This window comes from Aspergillus tanneri (assembly GCF_003426965.1).
Source record: "Aspergillus tanneri strain NIH1004 chromosome Unknown AapTan_2_pilon_pilon_pilon, whole genome shotgun sequence".
Classification (NCBI taxonomy): Eukaryota; Fungi; Ascomycota; class Eurotiomycetes; order Eurotiales; family Aspergillaceae; genus Aspergillus; species Aspergillus tanneri.
The window spans coordinates 335,485-357,443 of NW_022984629.1; the positions used below are offsets into that span (position 1 = coordinate 335,485).

Consider the following 21,959-nt stretch of genomic DNA (forward strand, 5'->3'; position numbering starts at 1 on the left):
TATTTTTATGATTCGACTTCAAACTCTTTGATATCATCAGCGATTGACATGTCGATTTCACCTACCTTAAATAGCGGGATGAGCCAAGTATGCAGGGGAAGGGGCTGGGATTTCGTGCAAAGAAGGTGCATTGACGCTCCAAAAGTGTGAAAATCATGAAGCCGTAAATTTGGATCTCATGCAAAGCATGTCCAGAAATGTGCCTTCGTGGCACTGCTTAACTGTAGGCTATACATAGACGTTTTTAGCTACAGTGCCAGGCCTAAGGTAGAGGTGCTTTCACCCACATAGATAGTAGCGTTTAGCCCAATCTTAGCTAGATTTAGCCATGTGATACACAAGTAGGATGGCTAACAAATAACAACTCATGGAGGGGTAGTGGAGCAGAGGAACGGAGTTAGATATAAAAGTACGTATCCGGATTGACAGCGTAGGTAACGTCAGATTCGTCGAGGTCTAAAATCGTGCCTAGCTAGTAATGATGGCTTCGGACGCTGCTGCTTTTCGGTCCGGGATATCTCCCTGTTTGACAATTTGACGGGCGATGCCCATCAATTCCCATTTGCAGGTTCGCAAGAAAGGGAAGAGAAAGCAGTTCCATTGCCAAACAACGTACGACTCCCACGTGAAGAAAATCTCAGCAAAGTTACTAATCGGATGTTCTTTTTTTTTTTTAAAAAAAAAAAGTAGGAAATTGAAACCAACCGACTACTAGATATGTGTAAATCAAACTTCTTCCGAAACCATATCTATTCTACTTCGTCAACAAAACACTCGCACGATGAAAAGATAGCCAACATGAAGTATTCACCGTCCGCATCCGCGGCCTCTAGCACGCACAATTCCCTGTAAACACATCGCCTGTGCACATCCTCGATGTTGGATGTGGCACCGGCATCTGGATTCGGCGATTCGCAAACAAGCACCCAGCCTCGCGAGTACTAGGAATTGATCTCGTTCCGCCAACAGAAAGAAGAATCAGCCCCAGCGACACCCCCTTGGATTGCCTCTTTGCCAGAGCCGACTTCGAAAGTGACTGGCCATTTTCCGCCGCTCAAGACGACTCCCCCATTGCCAATGCCAATGATTTTTCAACCAGCAAGACACTAGGGCTTAATTTAGAGAGGCTAAGCCACATTAATAACAAAGGTTAAATGTGATTATCGAACGCTGCATGCTCTGAACCTGACATGTCGAGATTTTCACAAACTAGTCCGACTATCCTTTTTCATTACCTTTTCATTCCTTAAACCGCGGTAGTAATAGTGGACACAGCTTTGTAGAAATGTTCACTTCAAACAATACACCGCCAAAGATATTTAAACGTGCGCATACTCAAACTCCCATTTCATGCTACTTCCAACTCAAATAAGGCTCCACCCTGTCTTCTACAGCAGTTTCGCATGCCAATACATAAAGATAATCATGTGCATGCCCTCGTGAGCGGCCAAGAATTATGAATGACATTAATACCAAGATAGATTGAGGGGATGGTATACGACCCCAGATTCAGTCATGTATTACCTTTCTAGCCATCAAAATAACACTCCTACCTCTATTCAAGGTGGTGCTACCAATCTGACAAATAATATTTCTACACTACGTTTCGCATCTCTTACGAGTCTTTATCATAACCATCTTAGATATAGATAAAAATATAATCTCTTCGACCACTTCAAATCTGGTATTGTTTCATTGGGATCTCGAGAAGCTTTCTCTATAATGTGGCTATAAACAATCTCGAGACCGGCAGTGTAACATACAATCCATCCGAGCGAATTCTTCCCTTGACTGAAATGCCTTTGCTTGGCTAACGTTCAATTTTATGGCACAGATGGAGATCCATGGACATGCTGTCTTCAAGGAGACTATTTACAGTATCTTGGCCTAGACGGGCGACATTGAAACATTTATGACGTTTCCAGGACATATGCCCAATCTTACGTCACTTACATGTGTCTCTCCACGTATTTTGAGATGATCATCTGACGTACTCCGAAGTGCAATCTATGCTTGAACAGTCCTCGCACGATGTCAATCTTACAATCTCTTCTATGATGGAAAAGCTCCTTGGTAATAACAGAATTTACTGGGTACAATCTCCCAGCATATATGTTTGCCTGCCGAAGAGTGGTTGGTAGTCTAGGGGAACTGGAAGTAAATGATTCAGATCATGATAGCTACATATTGTATTTTTGTCTTCACCTGGGCTGCGAGACAGATCAGAATTCTTTTGAATACAAAGGACAAAATATTTGGGCTCTAGTAACTTAAACACGGGGTCAGCGAGAAAAGCTTCAAATTATGCCGTCAGTCTGACCAATAAGCAAAACGGAACCTGGACTATTAATGATTTCTACATAATGCTATAAAATTATCCTTTATTAAAGAAATAAAAATAGTTGACCAAGGTATGTCTATAATAGTACAGAATTTAATAAGAATATTTGACAACACGAAGCCCGTGCAAAAGCGACAACGCGGAGTTTAACCATCGCGGGTTCAAGGGAACATTTAAACCTGGCCCGACTTTCTCCTGTGATCCAGCCAAAACTTTTATCAGTATACGGATAGGGCATATAAAGGCATTTTCATTCCGATGAGGAAGAAAATGCCCCCAAGGTGTGGCTATTGTCTTTTTGAGTCTAACAAGAAGTGCGTCGTACGTAGCTTAGCTTCGGGGTTATTCACGATTAGAATTATCGATGACTTATTTTGAGCGACGTATTTAGATACTCGTCATAACTAAGTAGACTATCTGATGCTGTACAAATATGCTCCCTTTCCCAGTGTTGCAATGAGAGGTAAACTATAAGATAGACCCCAATAAGGTAACCCCCATAAGTTGATCCAAATGCACCGTATATAAACCTGAAAATAAAAAACCCAGTCAAAACAATAGAGAAAATGCAAAGTCTATAAAATGCCAAAGGCACCCTAGATAACATGTGTTACTCCATGCGTCAGCGACTTTTTCTATTGGGCCTTTTCCATATCATGATCCTTGCTCTTCGCCCTAAGCCTCGATCGCCGTCGAATAATAAGATACCAAGCAGCAAGGGTAAGAAGCGTTAATGGCACAGCGATGACGACAAAGATCCAGAACTGGCCGGATATCGTAAATCCTCTTCCATTGCCACCGTCAAATTCAAACAGATTCATCCCAAGAAGAGTCTAAACGAATTAGAATGATATGCTGGGTTGAATAGTGGAATATTGCTCAACATACTGAGACGAAACTTGCAGGCAAGTAGATGAGAGTGACTAACGTCACGACCTTAACAGTGGCATTGTCATCAAATGCAGCGTCTGTCAGTTTCAACATTTTGTTATTGATTTCTACCGCCACGGCTTGATAATTCACATTGAGAGATACTGCCAGCTTAGTGAGAGAATTAGTTCGTTAGCTAGTAAGTTAGGACGATGGTGAGAATACGTACGAGGTCTGAGACTCCCTGGACTTTCTTTTCCAAAACCGAGATGCTACCCAGGTATCCTTGCAATACTGTTGTATAATACTCTAGTTCGTCGGCGGCATGTTTGGAACTAGTGTCGGATGTGAGTCTTCTCGAGTAAATATTCGTATTGACGTTCTTGAGTTTCTGTACAATATCCAATGCAACGCCCAACCTTGACGACAGTGGTAATAGCTTATCGCCAAGATATTGTGGTTTAAGCAAACTGATCAGATTCCTTTTATTGTCTTCCGTGTCGGCTGGGTCGAAGGTGAGAGCTGTATCGACCTGCTCTTTATTAGTCTGAGGCGTGTATAGAGCCAGTGCAAACATACGGATTTCTCTACTTCCTCTCCGAGCTTGCCAATACACCATCGCCAGTTACCAAGATAGGATGACAGAACCACTGAATGCAATGCAAACCAATCGGAGAACAGTTCATCTCGTTGCTCACGGATAGCCGCCTCGAGATGCTGTTGAACCTTGGAGCAGGGTCTCGCATGGAGTAGTATCCATAAGTTCCCCGAGCCAGATGCGTCGTATCGGTGAAACACACATATTTGTCGGATAGTCCATAGGACGCGCCCATTTGTTCTGTGGTCCTCTGCGTAGGTGAATAGATATTGGATATCTACCAGTGTATGTAAGCGCAGATATGGTTCTCACGTCGCTGGAAAGTTTACCGTATGAACCATCCCCTCTGTGGGTCACAGTCATTCCCCCATGGCCAGCCCCGGAGCTTTGTGGCTTGTCACCAAAAGCAAGCAGAAGGTCAAAGAATGCTGGCCCGATACTGTAATGATTAATCAGATTTCGCATTGCAGTGTACGTAATGCCCAATGGTTTCATCGAGTTTTGCGAGCATATTGATCTACGTATAACAGTTAGTCAGCTACCTAAGGCCGAGAGGGCGGCTATGATGAGACATACACTATTCTCGTTTCTGGTTTTGGTCTGGTCAAAATGTGTCCTTCAAACATATCACTGTTCGTAAAAACATGGTGTTCGATACTAGAACCGCTGTCGTAGACGTATATGTTGGACTGTTCTGGTCTAGTGAGAAAAGTAGGATACCGCAAATGCGGAAGGATTGCATCGTAGTCGCCGGCCTCAAGCTGACGCGTAAAAGGGGGCATCATCAGACAGGGATGACAGCTTATGGGTCCGAGTTTAGTAAAAGAAGGATCTATGTCGCTTCTCTCTTCGATTTAGCGGATTGTATGGGCACTGGGGATTTATGTTAAATTGGCAATAGGGGGAAAGAGATTCAGTGTTGCCGGAGAAACATCCTAGGTACTCTTCAAGGCAGACCAGATGTAAACGCCTTGTCAAAATGGAATGACATAGCCACCAGCGAGGATTACATGACATGGCTGCTGGTAGACAAGACGACTCCTGGGCCAGAGAGGCTTCCAGGCCTCTACGATCATACAACCCAATACACATGCTAATATCATCGCGAACACGCTTCAAATGACCCTGTCACAATGCCGACCAATTTACCCTCTCAACTTCACGTAGATCGCTGTATACACTGTCAGCCTGGTTCCATCTTATAACAATCCCTTCGCCGCTTACTCGATCTCATCCTGGTAAATGTAAGCACCAATGCGGTTTACATATTCGTGACCCACACTCACCTGAGTAACAAGCCTTGGGGCATAGAAGACAAAGCGCTCGCTGATATGCTACATGATTTGCCATTTCAGCGATTGTACTTCCTTAGCGACCCACCAGAATCCATCCTACCTGAACCATGATGGGCTGTTTGAAAATAGCCAAAAGCCGAGACTCGAGCCTTTCCTTTCTAATATACCCTGTTTCGGCCTCGCCTAGGGTGTTCTTAACGTACTCGGGCATTATGGTAGCTGATCGCACGATGCGCACGACGGAAACCCAGATGACTGTTATCAGAAAAATGCATTAACACCCAAGCCACCCTACGATGTGCTACTCGGCTTCCAAGATGATATTAGTTCCAAGCATGCGCAGAGCCGCTTAGCCTTCGAGCGGGGAATCGAGGGATACGTATTGCGCAAATGATGACTGGATGGGGTTCGTCATCTGCTGCACTACTAGGACACTTAATCCCAAACTACGGGATACTAGTGTGTTTGCCCCACTGGGATCTTCGTTCTTTATGATTGGCCTCCACTGGAGCTGACTTGTTAGATTGGGTAGATGAATTGCCCAGTGCCTACACGAGGAGCGGGGGAGGAGCGGGGAAGGCGCTCAGCCGGGGTCAAGGCTTTCAATAATAAGACTTTTGCATGAGGATGTAGGATGTACGGTTATTGAAAGAAGAGACATGTCTAATTGCAATGCGAAGATTCATTTTACTTACTTATTTCTGGGAGCCATATGGGTGCGGGGGTTGAGTATACCATCCTTCGGTGGGAAAGGGAGTTCATGTTCTGCCACTACAAAAAACTAAATAATAAAAAAAAGCAAACTGTAGGATAACAAACAGAGACTGGGATTCTGTTGGAATACACTGCAGCATTGTCTGGCATTCCCGAAACTGATCCATTCTGTCAAAGCATAATGGGAAGCAAACAATATTCATTCCGCTTTGGTTTCTCGCCAATATGGCCGTACTAATTTCTATCCCCTTTCAACGTTCTTTATGTGCTTCCTTTATAGCTTATGGTATTTAATCTCTTTTAATGGCAATGCTCCGTGTGATGGGCGTGCATGCCCACCCGTCCCGGGCACAGCCTTGCTGCATTAGTCTCATCAACCACCCAGTTATAAACATTTCTAATCACACTAGGAGAGTGACTGCATGATACCACCTTAAATATAGCTCGTGAGTGAGCCTGAGACATACGTCAATACGAGCTTTGGGGGCTGGCGAAGAACAGTTGACCTCATAAGAGCCTCATGAAATTTCAGGGCACCACTATGCTTCTCATGGGAGATTGTGGTTAATACATGGCTGGTGGTTTTCTCGAATGGTCAAATGTATCTTTTACCCTCGGCTAAATAGTAAGTGATGCTGAAGCACACAACCTTGCATGCATAGAGTTAAATGTTGCTCTTGAATTGCCAAAGATTTGACATCACCTACCTTAGGCAGTCCTTTTGTATGCTTCAAATTGGGACTGACTGAGGGAATCTCCCTATACGAGCTTGTTAAATATTTGTTTTTGGTGGGCATCAGTAGCACCGCCACGATGGTTCGTCATCAGGGTGCACGACAGTATGTATCCTTGCCTTCCACGTGGATTCCTCCTATGGGATCAAGTTGTGACACTTTCGAAATACTGACAATCGCTCGTGTTACTATAGAAGTCTTACTCCTCGAATACAGCGATACCCGGAAGACCTTCAAAGAGACGTGGAGCATTTTTACAGAAATCATGACGGATTGGAAGATGTTGTCGACGTCAAACTACTTTTAAAAGGAGCGAGAGTGGCACATGATCCAAACAACCTCTTTCTCGCTGATTTGACGGGGCTGGAGAGGAAGATTCTTGATGAGGAAGACAAATCTGGTCTTTTTAATCAAACGAAGGAACTAAAGGTCACAATATTAACCACTACGTGTGCTGCGATTACTCAGTATGAGAACCACCAGAGCATCCGTGTCCATCTATAATGTCTTTATTTGTTGACCAATGTCCATAGAGGCTGGCAACAGTCAACTATCAACGCCAGCTCTCCCGGCTGGCAGCATGAACTGAAAGCCCCGAATGGAGATTGGAGCAATCACATACTTTTGGCAGGGCTTATCGACGCTGCGCCATGGTTATCAGGCAGTATTATGTAAGTTGGTCGTCACATTAAAGTAGACAACGTCTGACAGATTACACATAGTGGAACCTGGTTAAGCGATCCCTTGCAGGAAGGGAGATTTGGCAGGCGACCAGCACTTTTCATATCGGCAGTCTTCTGCGCGGCTTGCGTAATTGGTATATCGGGTTCGGCTCTTATAATAAAAAAAAAATGGTTGTCTGACTCTATATAGGCACCGCGCGCTGCAACACATGGGAGCAACTTCTTGTTTGTCGACTACTGCTTGGTATCGGGGTATGATTTTTTCATCTTAACAAAGTATTATTTATACTTTCCCCCTTGCTGACTCACGAACCATATCTTGCAGATTGGGGCCAAGGCATCCGTTGCTCCGGTTTTTTTGCGGCAGAAGCTGCTGCAGATCATCTTCGGGGACGACTGTTGATGATGTGGCAGTTATTTGATACATTGTGAGTTCTTACATGGCTGAATAGCAAAGTAACTATCTGATAAATGTACAGTGGAATCTTCATTGGCTTTGCTACTGTCTGGATAGTAGACCGCCAATGGAGGATACTCCTAGGCACGGCTGCGATTCCCGCCATCATTCTCCTCTTTTTGGTGTTCCTATGTCCGGAATCGCCTCGGTTTCTTATCCGTATAAATGATTACAAAAACGCGTTCCTAAGCCTTCGTCAACTTCGAGGAACAGATCTCCAGGCGGCAAGGGACCTGTACTATGTCCATAGTCAACTTCAGGTGTCAACTGAGCTTCTTGAGTACAATGAAGGACCCACGAAGAAGACTCCCAGGAAAGTCAGCAACCCAGCGAATGGTATAGAAAGGATCTATACCAAGAAAAGGTTGGAAAAATGTCATTTCTCAGACGTGTCTGGTCCTTGTGGAGTATACGGCGCAACCGCAGGGCCTGTCTGGCAGCTTTCCTGGTGATGGCATCGCAACAGCTTTGTGGGGTGAGACAGATTCTTCCCTGCTCAACTATTCTATTAAAAAAATCAGATCTAATCATCTTGGTATTAGATTAACGTACTGTCCTTCTACTCTACAACATTGTTCCGCGATGCTGGTGGCGGCTCGCAGGCCGATATCTCAAAGAAGACAAACGCACTTGACTCTTCATCGGTTGCCTGGCTTAACTTTGGTACTAAATGACACTATGGTAGTCCATCTATGTCAAATAGGCTAATCACTTTACGTAGGATTTGGGTTGGCTAACTTTCTATTTACCATTCCTGCATACCGATACATTGATTGGCGTGGCCGCCGCCTTCTCCTCCTTATTTCCTTAGGAGGGATGTTTTTCACGCTTTTGGCTATCAGCTTCTTCTTCCGCATTGATATAAATATTCGCCTCGGCCTTGTTGCGCCGTTCAGCATAGTGGTGTTTGTTTTCTTCTACGGGATCGGAGCGGGGCCTGTTCCATTCACTTTCAGCGCGGAGGTGTTTCCCCTAGCATTTCGTGGTAAGTGGCAACGCCCCGGTTCTGAATATACAGGTATTAGGCTAATATTGGTTCACAAGAGGTGGGTATGAGTTTCAGCGTAATGGTCAATTTCCTAGGCCTTGGACTTCTGGTACTCTTCGTCCCCATATTGACGGATGCTTTGCAACCTCACGGCCACTCAAATCTGCTCTTTTTGTTTACGTGAGTTCCAGTCGTTCATCTTGAAGTTTATGAGAAGTATCTTCTAACTCGCTTAATTGTCTGTAGCGGTCTGAACGCCATCGCTTTTGTACTAGTATTTTTCTTAGTAAGTAATGGCAGCGTCAGCTATTTCCAGTCTCTCACAGAATATTAGGTCCCTAGCGGTACTGCCCGTGTAAGCTTAGAGCAAACAAATGAGATCTGTAAGTACTTGGATATTTGATACTAGTTCAGGTAGCTTACTGGAGATTGGCAGTCAACAAAAAGACATCAACGCATGTGAAGCACCATATATCAGAACTAAGCCGGATTTGCGGGCGCCGAAAGCAGGAGGACGATCTACCATACCATATGGAACCAGTCACTGTTTGAGTCTGTAGGTCATCATCGTATATAGAAGCTGCAACTGGCGTTGTACTTGGCGTGCTGGACGAATGTATTACCTCGGCAGCTTCCACGTAATACTTTACGTGGAATAACGGGTAAGATCCTATGACACTTAACATTAGAGATCAAGCATCCTGTGTAGTAGCAGTACTTATATTAGTAGCCAGAAAATAGAGTTGTGGTGCGAAATGGAAGCTAAATGCAAGGAAATATGATTCACTTTGATGGAAGGGAGGTGAGGCTGCCGAGGGATGATGGTCCCAAACCCCACGGGGAGTGGTTGGGGCACGACTGCCATGTAGCCATTAGGCTGCAGTGTCATAGTAGTATTTAGTAGTATTAATACTTGGTGACCCCGTAATGCTGACACTTCCTTGCCAATCCCTCTCTTCCTCTTCCCTCTGTCTATATGTTGTCTTGTGCGCACTCCACACAGCACGAATACTATCGATGGACAGTTGCCGACAATGCCAGATCCCTACAAGAACCTTAATTCAAATACTCTCACAATCTATTTGACCCCACAGATCTTACTGCTGAGTCTCCCAGCTTTGCGACCGATCGTCATCCCGCCCACGACTTATACGACATGCCGCGTCGACCCTCCCTGCAAGAGCGCGATCGGGAACTGCAGCGGCAACATGAGCGTCGTGAGTTCATCGAAGGGCTGATTTCGCAGCTTAAACAGAAGATGGAGAAGCGTGGAAAGGTTCTGGACACGTTCATCTCCCGCGGCAGCCTGCTCGACATGTGGACCGAAGAGTTGCTGAAGAAGTTCGTCGAGCTTTTGATGCCCAGTTTGAAATCAAAATCGATCCCTAAACTCCGAAGTGGTTATTTGCAGACGCTCTCAACCCTAGTATATATTGAGTGGGATCGGTGGCCGGACTTTGCTGCGATTTTTTTGGAGCAGAATCGTGGAGACGAAAAGATTCCGGAATACACCTTGGAGACCTTGGAAGATCCGAGCTTTCTCGGGCCACGATGGGCGGAGAAATTCCTCAACAATCAATATATATTCTGTCCAATTGATATTGAGGAAGGAGAAAACATCATTAGGTCCAAGGAGTGGAGACTTCCATTTCGTGATGGTGGAGGGCGAATCGGACAAGGTGGTTTTGGTGAAATCGTTTATGAAACCATCGCTAGAGGCCACTTTCGTTCACAGTCAGACCATCTTCTCCACGGAGCACCATATACCGTAAGCTGTCCATATTCTTACCCAGGTCTTGGCACCGCTGCTCATGAAAAATGCGTCTAGCAAGATATCATGGTCGCCCGCAAATGTTTCTATACACGCAGCCACTTCCAACACGAGATTAAAAACCTCTCCCTATTACGGGCTAGTCTGTCAAACCACGAGCGCATTGTTCCATTTCTCGCCACGGTGACAGTGGGGAGAGATTTTAATATTATATTTCCCCTGGCGAAAATGGACCTAGAAGCCTTCCTGGGTGGTAAATATAGGCCTCCTTCCGAGTTCACTACACAGGATCTTATCACAGAGGCGTCTAATTTAACAGGAGCATTGTCGTTCTTGCATGGTCACCTCCAACCCCCGGGACTAAAATGTTGCCACATGGACCTAAAACCTCAGAATATTCTTGTCTTTGATGGTGTCAACTGCCCTGTGGGCAAATGGAAGATCTCTGACTTTGGCATCTCCATTATGAGTGTGTCGGACCGTCGCCAGATGACTGTTACAGACTTCGTAGACAATAATACTTATCCTGTCAATGATGATCCGCAACGTGTTCCACGAACATATCAGCCCCCAGAAGTTTCTACTGACCGACGGTTTGGGCGAAGAAGTGATGTCTGGTCCCTTGGGTGCATTTTGGTCCGCATTCTAGCATTAGGCCTAGATGGTTTAAACGGGCTGAAATGGTTAGATGAGCGGAGGGCTCTGTCTGATGATGGCTGCGTTGGCTACGAACATGACTATTTTCACCGAGGGTCGCCCCCCGTCCTGAACCCTCATATCGAGACATGGCTTACTACTCTCCCTTTTCGACATCAAAATTGTCTCCCTATATTCCTCGAGGCGTGCAAGGACATCTTGCTCCGAATACTTTCCATTGACAAATATAGAAGGCCTCTTGCCGAGGAGGTCCAAACCAGACTCCTTGAAATCAAAGAATTCGCTCCATCTGAACGAGGTTCGGTAACTCCAGGTGTTCAATCGCTCGATTTATCTGGATTGGATCACAAAAAGAGTACCGATATCACTGCAACAGTCGCGTCCGTTGTTGCTGCAATTGCATATGGAAATGGACACGAACTCAGGGCGTTATTGAATGGCAATGTTATGGTCGAGGAGTCGCACGAGGGTGATAGACCTGTCATCCACGCCATTCGGAATAATTTCACTGATGCAGTCCGAATGCTCCAGGACTACGAGCCGCTATTAGACCTTGAGACCCCTGATTGCGAAGGTAGAACGCCTCTCAGGCTAGCTGCAGAGCAAGGAAACACCTCCCTTGTTGAAACCCTGCTTCGGGCCGGCGTAGACATCAATGCTCCATCACGTGACGGACTGATGCCACTTATGGTCGCAGTTCAGCATGGACATCAAGATACGATTGAAGTGCTCCTAAATCATGGAGCAAATTGCATGGCTTATTCGGAGAATGGATATACCTGTGTTCATTATGCGGCCATGAATAGAACTGCAGGGGCCGACGTGCTTCTTTCCCTCATCAGCAATATGAAAAATGTTGATGTTCCGGGCATCAGAGACGGAAGAACACCGCTCTTTGTCCTAGTGAATAGCTTCGCCAATAATGACCTCTGGTGGAGGAAGTTCTATGCACTGTACAACCGAGGAGCCAACCTCAGTTTACCAGATAAGAACGACATGACGCCACTGTCGACAGCTGTTACCCAGGGTCACGCGCTGCTGGCAGAAAAGCTTTGGGAATTGAAGGCCGAATATGGACATACTCCACTACCTAGGAATTGCTTCTCGGATATGGAGAAGGTGGTGCGGAAGATTCGGGCTTCCAAGGAGCCTGGCCACACAAGGAAGCAGTCAGGATGGTCTTTTCGACGGAGATCGCACTCTTCTCACGGAAGCTAGGATGATGCATGAATAGGATGATGCATGAATGCGGTGATGTAATGATATTGAACACTGTTTCTTTTATTTTTTATTTTTTTTTCTGCCCCTTGTTTTTTCGGCATTCTTGTTTAACTATATGTTTGGATCTTCTAGGTCTGATTCGAGCATCAGGGAACAGAAGGGTGTATATAATTACAGCAGGTATTGCGCATCAAGGCGGAAGCGTCAATCACATCAGTCAAGAGTTTAATACACAAGTGTGGATAGACATGTTCTATTCTAGTTTCTGATGAATGTATATTTAGAATTTATACTTTACCTGGGCGGTATAGCACATAAATACACCGCAGGCATACGTCAGACCTTCGGCCATTAGTCACATCGTAATCACCCGATCCAACCCCACTTGCCGGGAGCTGCTATTAACTTCAACCACATTCCGACCTGCATGCATGTCCATCCAAACCTCGATAAAGCATCATACCGAATGAGCTTCCAAATTAACATATCACTGACTGTTCGCCTACTCCATGGCGTCGTCATCCCCGATCACACTTCCATTTCTGCGATTCCCCGTTGAAGTACGCCTCTGCGTCTACCGGTTTCTGATCCCCAACGTGACCATTCGAAATTTCCCATTGATCCGCGGTAGAAACAAGACCGCCAGTCTCCGAATAGACAATGTCCCCTGCTGTCCAGCTCTTCTGCGCACCAATCATCAGATCTACAACGAACTCGTCTCGGAGTGGTACGGCTCCACTCCCTATGAAGTCATCCTCGACAACAAGTACGTGCTCTTCTGCGGAAAGGTGATCCCTCCATACGCATCCTTACCCTCAACCATCCAATGGGTACGGTCCATACAGCTGTCCTTTTCAATACAGGGCGCCCCGCGCTTTATCCATAGTCCTTCAACCCTTGAAAGTCTCCTGGGATTCCAGGACCGGGTTATGGCGCTGGCGCTGTCTCTATCCCCTAGTGGTACTCGCCAGCTGCGGAATCTACATATTACTGTCGTGGTTAACATCCCGTTGCTGATGAGTCTGAGTAAGACGCCGAGTGAGCTGCTCGATCTGCTCAGTTGGAACTTCGGCCCGCTAAGAGAAATGGTCTCCGACGTTCCTCAGGTGGAGTGGGAGCTGTTCGAGCAAAGCTATGGGATTCAGAGTTGGGAATTCATTCAGTCGTATGCTGGTCTCAAGGCTGTTATGCAGGGGTACTTGGAAGATATGCGATCGGATATGATTGATCATCCCGAGGTGGAGGATGGAATTGTAAATTAGCGTCATTTTGTGGGATTTTCGATGTTTTAATTATGTATCCACCAATCGCTGTGTCAAGCTCGTAGATGAACATTCATAAACTGGTGATCATTCCCAGAAATGGTATCAGATCCCAGAATTGGGTTCTGGAATGTGTACTCCGTACAAAACCCACCCTTGATTGGGGGGTTTTGTGTACAATACAGGCAACCAAGCAATACGTTCAGCATGATCTATTCAAAACTAGAAGCTGTCAATAGTTCTTGGAAACTCTCTGAGTGGAGGGCACCTAAACCCAGTGAGTTTTCGGCATACGCTACCAGACCCGTAATGGACAATTTGCTCCTTCTTAACGCTACCCTAGTGATGCTTAAGTACAGATTCCATGGACTATTGACGATTATTCCGAGACATGAATCTCCTCTCCGCTGATTAGGCATTGTGTTCTCCACGATACATGTACAAAGGGGACTGCATCCACTAATAGCAACTCAATAAAATGCCAAACTAAAATAGATGATCTTGTGGAGAAAGTGACAAAATAGGAACTCAAGCCGTGATGCTTAATCATCGCCGTCAAACACGTTACTTGATTTAGCCTGAAGCCGGAGTAAGAGTTGTCAAAGTGAAATAGGGTAGTCTCTAGTGTCTCCGACCAACCACTCACGTCAAGGTGAAAGTCATATTGAAACACTCTAGGACCGCAGTGGATTCGACCAGACCCACCATTGTAATTATACCTTAAAGACTAGCGCCTGGCTACTATTGCATGTTTGCGGTGTCCGCAACAGATATCTGCTGATTTCAATATATTTCATATGGACGGTTTAAATGAAAGGATTTTGTGACGCTCCTGGTGGATTTTACTAATCATAGTGCACACTATCCCCTGCATATCTAAGCCACAGCCCACGCCGCGCCTCGAATCTGGTTAATGCCGCATAGTTAGGGAAAGGACGTCCGGGTAATACCTCGCCGAGCATGGATGATTCGGACACTTCCCGAGCTGGTTCGGCTAAATACCTGTTTATTCTATCTAAACCCAGACCACGAAACAACAGATCCAGAAATTGTAAAATAGCTCCGCAGCCCTTGAAGAGACGGTTCATTGACAGATGTATTGGATTTGTAGCTACCCTACGCTCGCAACGGAGGAACCACCGTCTCAGCCGGAAGACAAGAGTGCGAAGTTAGTGTATTAGAGCCTACGAGATTCTCCGAGGATTTCCCACTACACATATTGGGGAGTGCAATGGGCGCCACTAGGAAACGATCAACTTCACGTTCCGAGATACTTTGATACAGAGGAGCAATGTAGGCCCGAAGCCATGTCAGACCAATCGACTGCGGACGATGGAGTTGGAAGTGTTGAGAAGCTACTGCAGGACGGTATCCATTAAGGATGCTTATTGCTTGTTCCCTCCATATCCGTCAAACCTTGCCCTGGTGTCAGAAGTTGATAAGCATCATTGGGAGCTGCCGAGCGGAGTTGGAGATGACTTTCGTTCCGCCAATGAATTATGGCATTCAATCAAGCCGCCGCCTCACAGGGTAATATCTCCGATATCGACCTCTGGAGGTGAAGATTATCCTGGACGTATAAAAGGCTGCTTGTGAGACGCCGTCATTGTTCTCTCATACCAACGTGTTACGTTCAGTCCTTCACTCTTTCTCTTTCCTACCTCCCCATTGACCAACTATTTGTTCCCCCAAGTCACGTTCCGTGGATCAGAACCTATTTCATCGATATGCGTTGCTTCCAGCCCCTTGGTCTGGCTTCCATCGGCTCCCTTGTCTCTGCTGCTCCCGCCCTTTCTCTGACCAACAAAACCTCTTCGTGCACCATCATCTCCGCCGAGGCCACCTCCAATGTCTCCGGCTGCTCTACTATCATCGTTAAAGATGTCAAAGTTCCCGCCGGCCAGACCCTCGACCTCTCCAAAGTGGATGATGGCGCCACTGTGAGAAACAAACAGCCTTACATCGACCTTCTCAGCGTCGCTAAACCTTGTCTAGATCACATTCGAGGGCACTACTACCTTCGGCTACAAGGAATGGAAGGGCCCCTTAATCCGTATCGAGGGCAAAGGTATCACCGTCAACATGGCACAGGGTGCCCTTATCGACGGTGACGGCTCCCGTTGGTGGGACACCAAGGGCAGCAATGGTGGCAAGACGAAGCCCAAGTTCTTGTACGCTCACAAGCTCGAGGATTCGACCATCTCCGGCCTCACTATCAAGAATACCCCCATCCAGGCTATCAGTGTTCAGGCCACCAACACTCTATTTGAAAACATCCACATTGACAACTCCGACGGCGACAACAAAGGTGGCCATAACACTGACGCCTTCGACGTTGGTGGAAGTGATAATGTCTGGATCCGCGGGGCCGTTGTGAATAACCAGGACGACTGTTTGGCCATTAACTCCGGCAGGGTATACAATTCCATTGTTCTCCTTTAGCATATACCATACCCTCTTACACCTCACAGAACATTGAATTCAGCGGCGCCACCTGCTCCGGCGGCCACGGCATCTCCATCGGCTCCATCGGTGGCCGTGACGATAACACCGTTAAGAACGTCACCATCTTCGACTCCACCGTGACCAACTCGGACAACGGCATCCGTATCAAAACCATCGTCGATGAAACCGGCGTCGTGTCCGACGTCAACTACTCTAGTATCCAGCTCTCCAAGATCCACAAGAACGGCATTGTCATCCAGCAGGACTACAAGAACGGCGGTCCCACCGGCAAGCCCTCCAACAAAATCCCCATTACCGGCATCACTCTCAACGGTATCACTGGTTCCGTGGATGCCGGTGCTATCCCCATCTATGTTCTCTGTGGCGAGGGTAGCTGCACGAACTGGAAATGGACTGGTGTTAATATCTCCGGTGGTAAGCGTCCGTCTTGCAAGAACCAGCCCTCAGGCGCTTCTTGCTAGATGGGTTCTTCTAGGAGGAATGCAGGAATTGCCGGTGTAGGAGATGCATAGAGTATATATAGCGTGTTAGGAAGTGAATGGTATAGTCGTCAAATTTAATCCCATTTGCAAATCAATCGCGGCTATTCTGCCTGATGTACCAATTCTCACTACTTAGAGATATGGTTTACGACCTCAAACGGAATGCTTCCTCCTTTATCAGATTATGGATAATTGTAAATTACAAGTTCCTGTAGCTTTAGTAAAGTCGGATGTTTACTCTTGCTATTATTAGGTCGGTTTTATACTCCCTGCGTGTATTCCGCTATAGCTATTCTATTAAAAAATCTAAACGTCTATCCTCTTTACTATTTTTAGATATCTACTATTAGCTTTTTTTTCTCTTGGTAGTTTAAATTCGTTCCACCAAATAAAAGAAAAGGAAACTAAGTAAACATTAGCTGGTAGTAATCTTGGTATGCCTTCAGATTTCTCCTCGTTCATAATACTGAAATGAAAGTAAAGAGGTGTAGCCACAATTGCATGCTTCGTTCTAAATGAAATATTGGTCTTTTTAATATATGGTGACAGGTGGTCTACTACTGTGGTTATGAGTACAAAGACTATGACAACAGTTAATGCAACCTCTATAGTGGTTGTGTAGCTTTTGTAATAGTGTCGTTGAATAGTTGTCGGAGTCGAGGGTTTATACAGCTCCGTATACCTATCTGGCGGTAAAGTAGTGGAATTCCGGTGGGTATCACGCGGCCTGGTGTTCTCCTACAGCCTTAATATGTCGGGTATTCCATGTGATACGAGGAAAATCTTTCACTTCCAACTTGGTACTGTTTGATAAGTGCTCGCTAGAGGACAGAATACAAATAAGGGAAAAGTAACCTAATATTTCACCTATTGAAGTAGCTCATAACAATTTCGTATCATTTATTCGTCAAATATTGAACTCGATTCCCCTACTTTATCCGGCAGTTGAAAAGATTCACCGGCAAAGGGGAAGCTATCCCATAGAGGCAATTCCATGCCATCCCAGCCTGGAAGTGCACTATTGATCTCAGCGGGGCCCATAAAAGACCATATATTGAGGGCGTTCTCTGGTAACATGTCAGGATTATCGTCCACAGATGCCACGGAATTTTCTGCAGCATCTGCTGTGGGTCTGCGATAGTGAAGGCTGAACAATTTACTGACATAGCGGCTCTTATTTTGGTGCATCTGTTGCGTCAGCTGCTGTCGCTGTTCAATAATCGCACTTCTCAAGAATGAAATGATCTCGTAATAATGAGCAGCTTGGGCGGATTGCAGCGAAAGTGTCTGGAGAATTTCAAGAGCACCATTGAAAGCTTCTTCCAGCACCGAGTCTGGCTCATTCTTCGAGAACAAGAAAAAGCCCAAAATTAAAGCTGCAGCAAATACAAAAGCTCTTTTTCAGCGGCCATTAGTTCAAAGTCTCTACAGGATTATAGCTTTCACTTACTTCAAAATGCACATGTTTCCCAGCAGTAGGCCAGAATGGTGAACTTCCATGCAGGTCTGAATCATATATAAAGCAGAATCTGTGCAGGCAACTGCCAGTTTTGCATGCGCAGGATCCTCATGAAGGACTCCATCTGGTGCCATCTCTGAAGGTCGGTGTAGCTGCGCCAAGCGTACCCCAAGCACTGATATCAAAAAAGGCCGTGTGATGATGATGACGGCAAAATGATACGAGCACGCGATATGTAAACTACCAATAATATGCACCTGGGCAGTATTACTCTCGCATTCGTTGGGCGGTGATGTCAATAACGATTCTGGTAGATCATCACTCCATCGCTTGAGTTTCTCCAGGACAGATTCTGCCGTCTCGGTTGATGCCGCTTTGTTACTGTATAGGCGGACTATTATCTCATCTAGGACTTGCGACATACAGAAGGAAGCAAATAGGCTCTCCTCTATTCTGTATTCTTGAGGTTTCATAATGAGAGGATTCCCTGGTGTTTCTGTGCGCAAAGCTACAGTTGCAGGTGGTCGTCCTAGGATCGAGCTAACCAGAAGGTCCAAAACACACAGACTCATCCACGCACGAACCCTATGTCAGATGATATTAGCAGTAATCTGGGCAGAAATATTCATAATATCCTACCTCTGGTGCTGTTCACTTACTGAGATCGCTCCAGAGTCATTAAGATGAAGACCCAACGCCATGGCCGCACGAGCAGCCACGCCTATGTACATGAACGCTGCGTTCCGACGACAGGCACCAAGCATGTAAAAAGACATTAAAAGGAACAGTCGTACCATCTCAAGGCTCGGGTTCTCCAACATGGTATCAAAAGCACTGTGTTGACCGCGCGCAAAAAAATAGCGCTCTGTTTGTACCGCGTCTGGGTCACTTTTTGAAGATTGCGCCCCGATGGCAATTATGAGGTCCCTTAAGGCCCTTTTAGTTTTCTGGTCCTTCCCCTGTCCTGAATCATTTGCCATCTCGAAATTTTCTGCGTCCGATAGTATATGAATGAATCCGCTTGTCTAGCCAACTTGTCAATTATGCTGGTCTAGCCAATGCATGAACTAGCAAACGATGGGCAGGGTAGATCAACATGGCATAATGCAGAACACATACAGCAATGTGGTATGCTCGAATAAAATCTTTCAGCCGAGTAGAATTTGCACCACCTTCCATAGTCAACGGAATATCATGCGGGGCTTCTGTTTCGAGCATGTCCTCGCTCTTAACATTGTGGGAGAACTGGGATGGTCCGATGTGCTGTGTCACAGTATCACGAAGTAACTGCAGAAACGATAAGGATGCAGCTCTACCAACATAGACTAGGACATAATGTTAAATTCTCTGGCAGATCGGTTACATTATACAGGATAGTGTTCATACCTCGCTCCCCCTCTAGGTTCCGCAGCATCCGCGGATGAGTTTTGTGTGGTGCTTCCGGAGATCCGGGGTCGACTGTTGATTTTACCGATCCATGAGATACAGGGTAAGCACTATAATGAAGCGTATCTACTAAGGTATTCCAGTTTGTTGTATAGGGAGCCTCATCAACATGATCAGGGGCACTGGTAGAACTCAATCCATTTTCTTGATGCTGGGGAGCCAAATAGTTGTCCTTCCGTTTACCAGGAACACAACTATCAGCTTTGCCAGCTTTAATGCATTTTGAGCATGGGAAAGTCCCGCTGCATCTCTTCTTCGTTGTTCTGCAGGCGAGACAAGCCTCTTGGGCCCGCAGTCGATTGGCAGGGGGTACCTTGGCTCGCGGCATTGTGTGAGCCACATCGCTCGGCTGTTGGCTTCAAAGTCGAAACAGTAACACGAGTGGTTATTGATGAGGCGTACTAGTTTTTTACATGCAAAAGAGAAATATGGCCGGCCTTACACCATTATTATGGCAGATAGTGCGTTGTGGAAGGGAAATGCGGGGATGTCGATCGGCCGGTCGATCGGCTATACTCCTCTCCCCCGCGGCCGTGGGGCTCTGCTTACTTAAAGAGGCGAGTATTGTTGGAGAATACCGCCATACAGAGTACACAGCTCGTGTAAGCTCACGGGAGAAGTCTCATGCGAGCCATCGTGTTATTCCCTCTCTGCTCCGGGTGCCCGTCGGCACTGTCTTAGCATCTGTATGTAGTTAACTATTTTTATTTTAAGAGTGATGTTAAGAGTGGCATCAGATCCGAACGGGCTGACTAATTGAATCGGACAAACAAGGGATCTGTCTTAAGACAGTTTTCATCTTAAGACAGCCAGCCCAGGAGAGTTATTGTTTTATGATAAAACTCATAAACCCACTCCCCCTATGGCGTGCTTCGTTTCATGTTAGCTTTTATGTGGCCAGTTTCGTCACAAGAGGATTTTCACAGGAGGAGAGGAGTCTTAAAATAACCCTATTGAGCGGCCGCTCATAACTTGTGTACATGTATGCAACAATAAATATTTTGACGACATATTCATGGAAGGATAGGCTGGTAGCATATTTACAAGTAGAGTATATTATAATAGGATGCATGTTAAATGCAACGTCTTGTAATGCTTGTTCTATGACTGTTACTTTTTTGTAAGGATCCTCTTGAAAGGAAATAGGGCATGCGATCAAATAGATTGCGACTTTGATTTGTCCTGAGAGTCGCCAAGAATCAAGACATGTCCGGGACCGAATCTCCATTGTCTTGGGGCAGATTTGTTCTTAAGGGGGCTGGCGTCCTATAGACTACCTACCACGTTACGGATTGTGCAGCACGACGATGTCGTCCCACGCTTCCGGTCAGCTTAGTTCATTATAGGGAAGGCAGCAATCCTCTACTTCTCTGATGGGTCCCGGAGGATTTGGAATTGGGCTGGGCTTCGGAGTTGAATAGTCCTCATGTATTCCGTCTACCTATATATACTAGTGGTTGGAAACATCACGAAATACTTTAAAGCTAGGTAATGATAACATGTTTGAAAAAGCACAATTTAGCTATGCACACCTCACCGCAAGTGCTATATGATCACGTACTCCTCTCTCTTACACGCACATATACATCGTCCGACCAGATCTCGGGAAATTCATAGAACAGCTGAAGAATGATCTCCGAAGGACTCATCTGTCTCGATACCTGAACCTCTCCATATTTTCGGAATAGTTCTCCCTATAATTTATATATGCCTAATGCTCGTTATAGGTGCTGTGTGCCTGGAGGAGTGGTGAGATTTGGGATACCACTATTTGGTTATAAGAATCTGGCTAGAAAATGGCCCTCTATCGTTTCTATTACAACATGTGTGATGCCTATATGAGAAGCAGGCGGTCTTTAGGCTGCCTCACTTTTATGCTGCGGAGTTTGGGCGCCGTGTCTTTGTCTGGCAAGAGCGATAATTAAGAATTGGGTTGAATCCTATAGTTTGGAGCACTTCGATAAGAAACTTCAGAAGCTTTACCTGGAAACATTATTAAGTTGTGCGATAGCACGTCAGGCTCATATAAAAGGAGTAAAAGGCCTTCTGCAAGTGTAGGTACTTATCACGCTAGTATGCGTGATGTTACTTGCTAAGTGGTGTTAGATAGCCGAGTTACATCTGGGTGAAAACCAGCTACGAACAACTGAGGTGGCTTTGGTTGATGTTAAGGTAACTGCTGTACTAATAGGGTCACTTCTGTATTTATTCTGGAGCAAAATGGTAGCTTGTACATTTATAATTAAAGGGGTATCAGACTATGGGTAGTAATGCGTCACTACAAAAATATCACTGAGAGTTATAAGCAAAGATGTAATTTTAAATACATCACATAAAACTTCAGTAGATAGCCTCCCATAGGCCAGTTGCCGTCTACTAGGGCAAAGTTCTCAGGTTGCTGACCCTTGTAAGTAGCCAAAGAATTGGGCCAGTGTTGGTATATTAAAAGGACAAGTCCATCATCCCATGGAAAATAAATCTGTCCTTTCGCCTTAAAGTTTTGACAAGATAAATC

The 21,959-nt window shown here is 45.7% G+C and overlaps 5 protein-coding genes across 5 annotated transcripts; 3 read left to right on the top strand and 2 right to left on the bottom strand.

The window, feature by feature from the left end:
- Window positions 1–2,976: 2,976 nt before the first annotated feature.
- Window positions 2,977–5,315, bottom strand: ATNIH1004_000108 (uncharacterized protein; the record flags this gene model as incomplete). Its single annotated transcript, XM_033564834.1, has 10 exons — window positions 2,977–3,174; window positions 3,230–3,382; window positions 3,441–3,743; window positions 3,791–4,086; window positions 4,139–4,326; window positions 4,386–4,570; window positions 4,959–4,980; window positions 5,034–5,044; window positions 5,096–5,143; window positions 5,205–5,315. 10 exons carry the CDS (start codon window positions 5,313–5,315, stop codon window positions 2,977–2,979), a joined length of 1,515 nt encoding a protein of 504 aa, XP_033430591.1.
- Window positions 5,316–9,836: 4,521 nt separating this feature from the next.
- Window positions 9,837–12,326, top strand: ATNIH1004_000109 (uncharacterized protein; the record flags this gene model as incomplete). The annotated part of the gene is made up of 2 exons (XM_033564835.1): window positions 9,837–10,448; window positions 10,509–12,326. The coding sequence occupies 2 exons, from the start codon at window positions 9,837–9,839 to the stop codon at window positions 12,324–12,326; spliced, it is 2,430 nt and encodes an 809-aa protein (XP_033430592.1).
- Window positions 12,327–12,838: 512 nt separating this feature from the next.
- On the top strand, window positions 12,839–13,591 carry ATNIH1004_000110 (uncharacterized protein; the record flags this gene model as incomplete). The annotated part of the gene is made up of 1 exon (XM_033564836.1): window positions 12,839–13,591. The coding sequence occupies one exon, from the start codon at window positions 12,839–12,841 to the stop codon at window positions 13,589–13,591; it is 753 nt and encodes a 250-aa protein (XP_033430593.1).
- Window positions 13,592–15,318: 1,727 nt separating this feature from the next.
- On the top strand, window positions 15,319–16,518 carry ATNIH1004_000111 (glycoside hydrolase family 28 protein; the record flags this gene model as incomplete). The annotated part of the gene is made up of 3 exons (XM_033564837.1): window positions 15,319–15,531; window positions 15,587–16,006; window positions 16,063–16,518. The coding sequence occupies 3 exons, from the start codon at window positions 15,319–15,321 to the stop codon at window positions 16,516–16,518; spliced, it is 1,089 nt and encodes a 362-aa protein (XP_033430594.1).
- A 921-nt stretch (window positions 16,519–17,439) lies between these two features.
- Window positions 17,440–19,772, bottom strand: ATNIH1004_000112 (Zn(II)2Cys6 transcription factor; the record flags this gene model as incomplete). Its single annotated transcript, XM_033564838.1, has 5 exons — window positions 17,440–17,935; window positions 17,990–18,583; window positions 18,638–19,023; window positions 19,118–19,323; window positions 19,385–19,772. 5 exons carry the CDS (start codon window positions 19,770–19,772, stop codon window positions 17,440–17,442), a joined length of 2,070 nt encoding a protein of 689 aa, XP_033430595.1.
- Window positions 19,773–21,959: the final 2,187 nt, after the last annotated feature.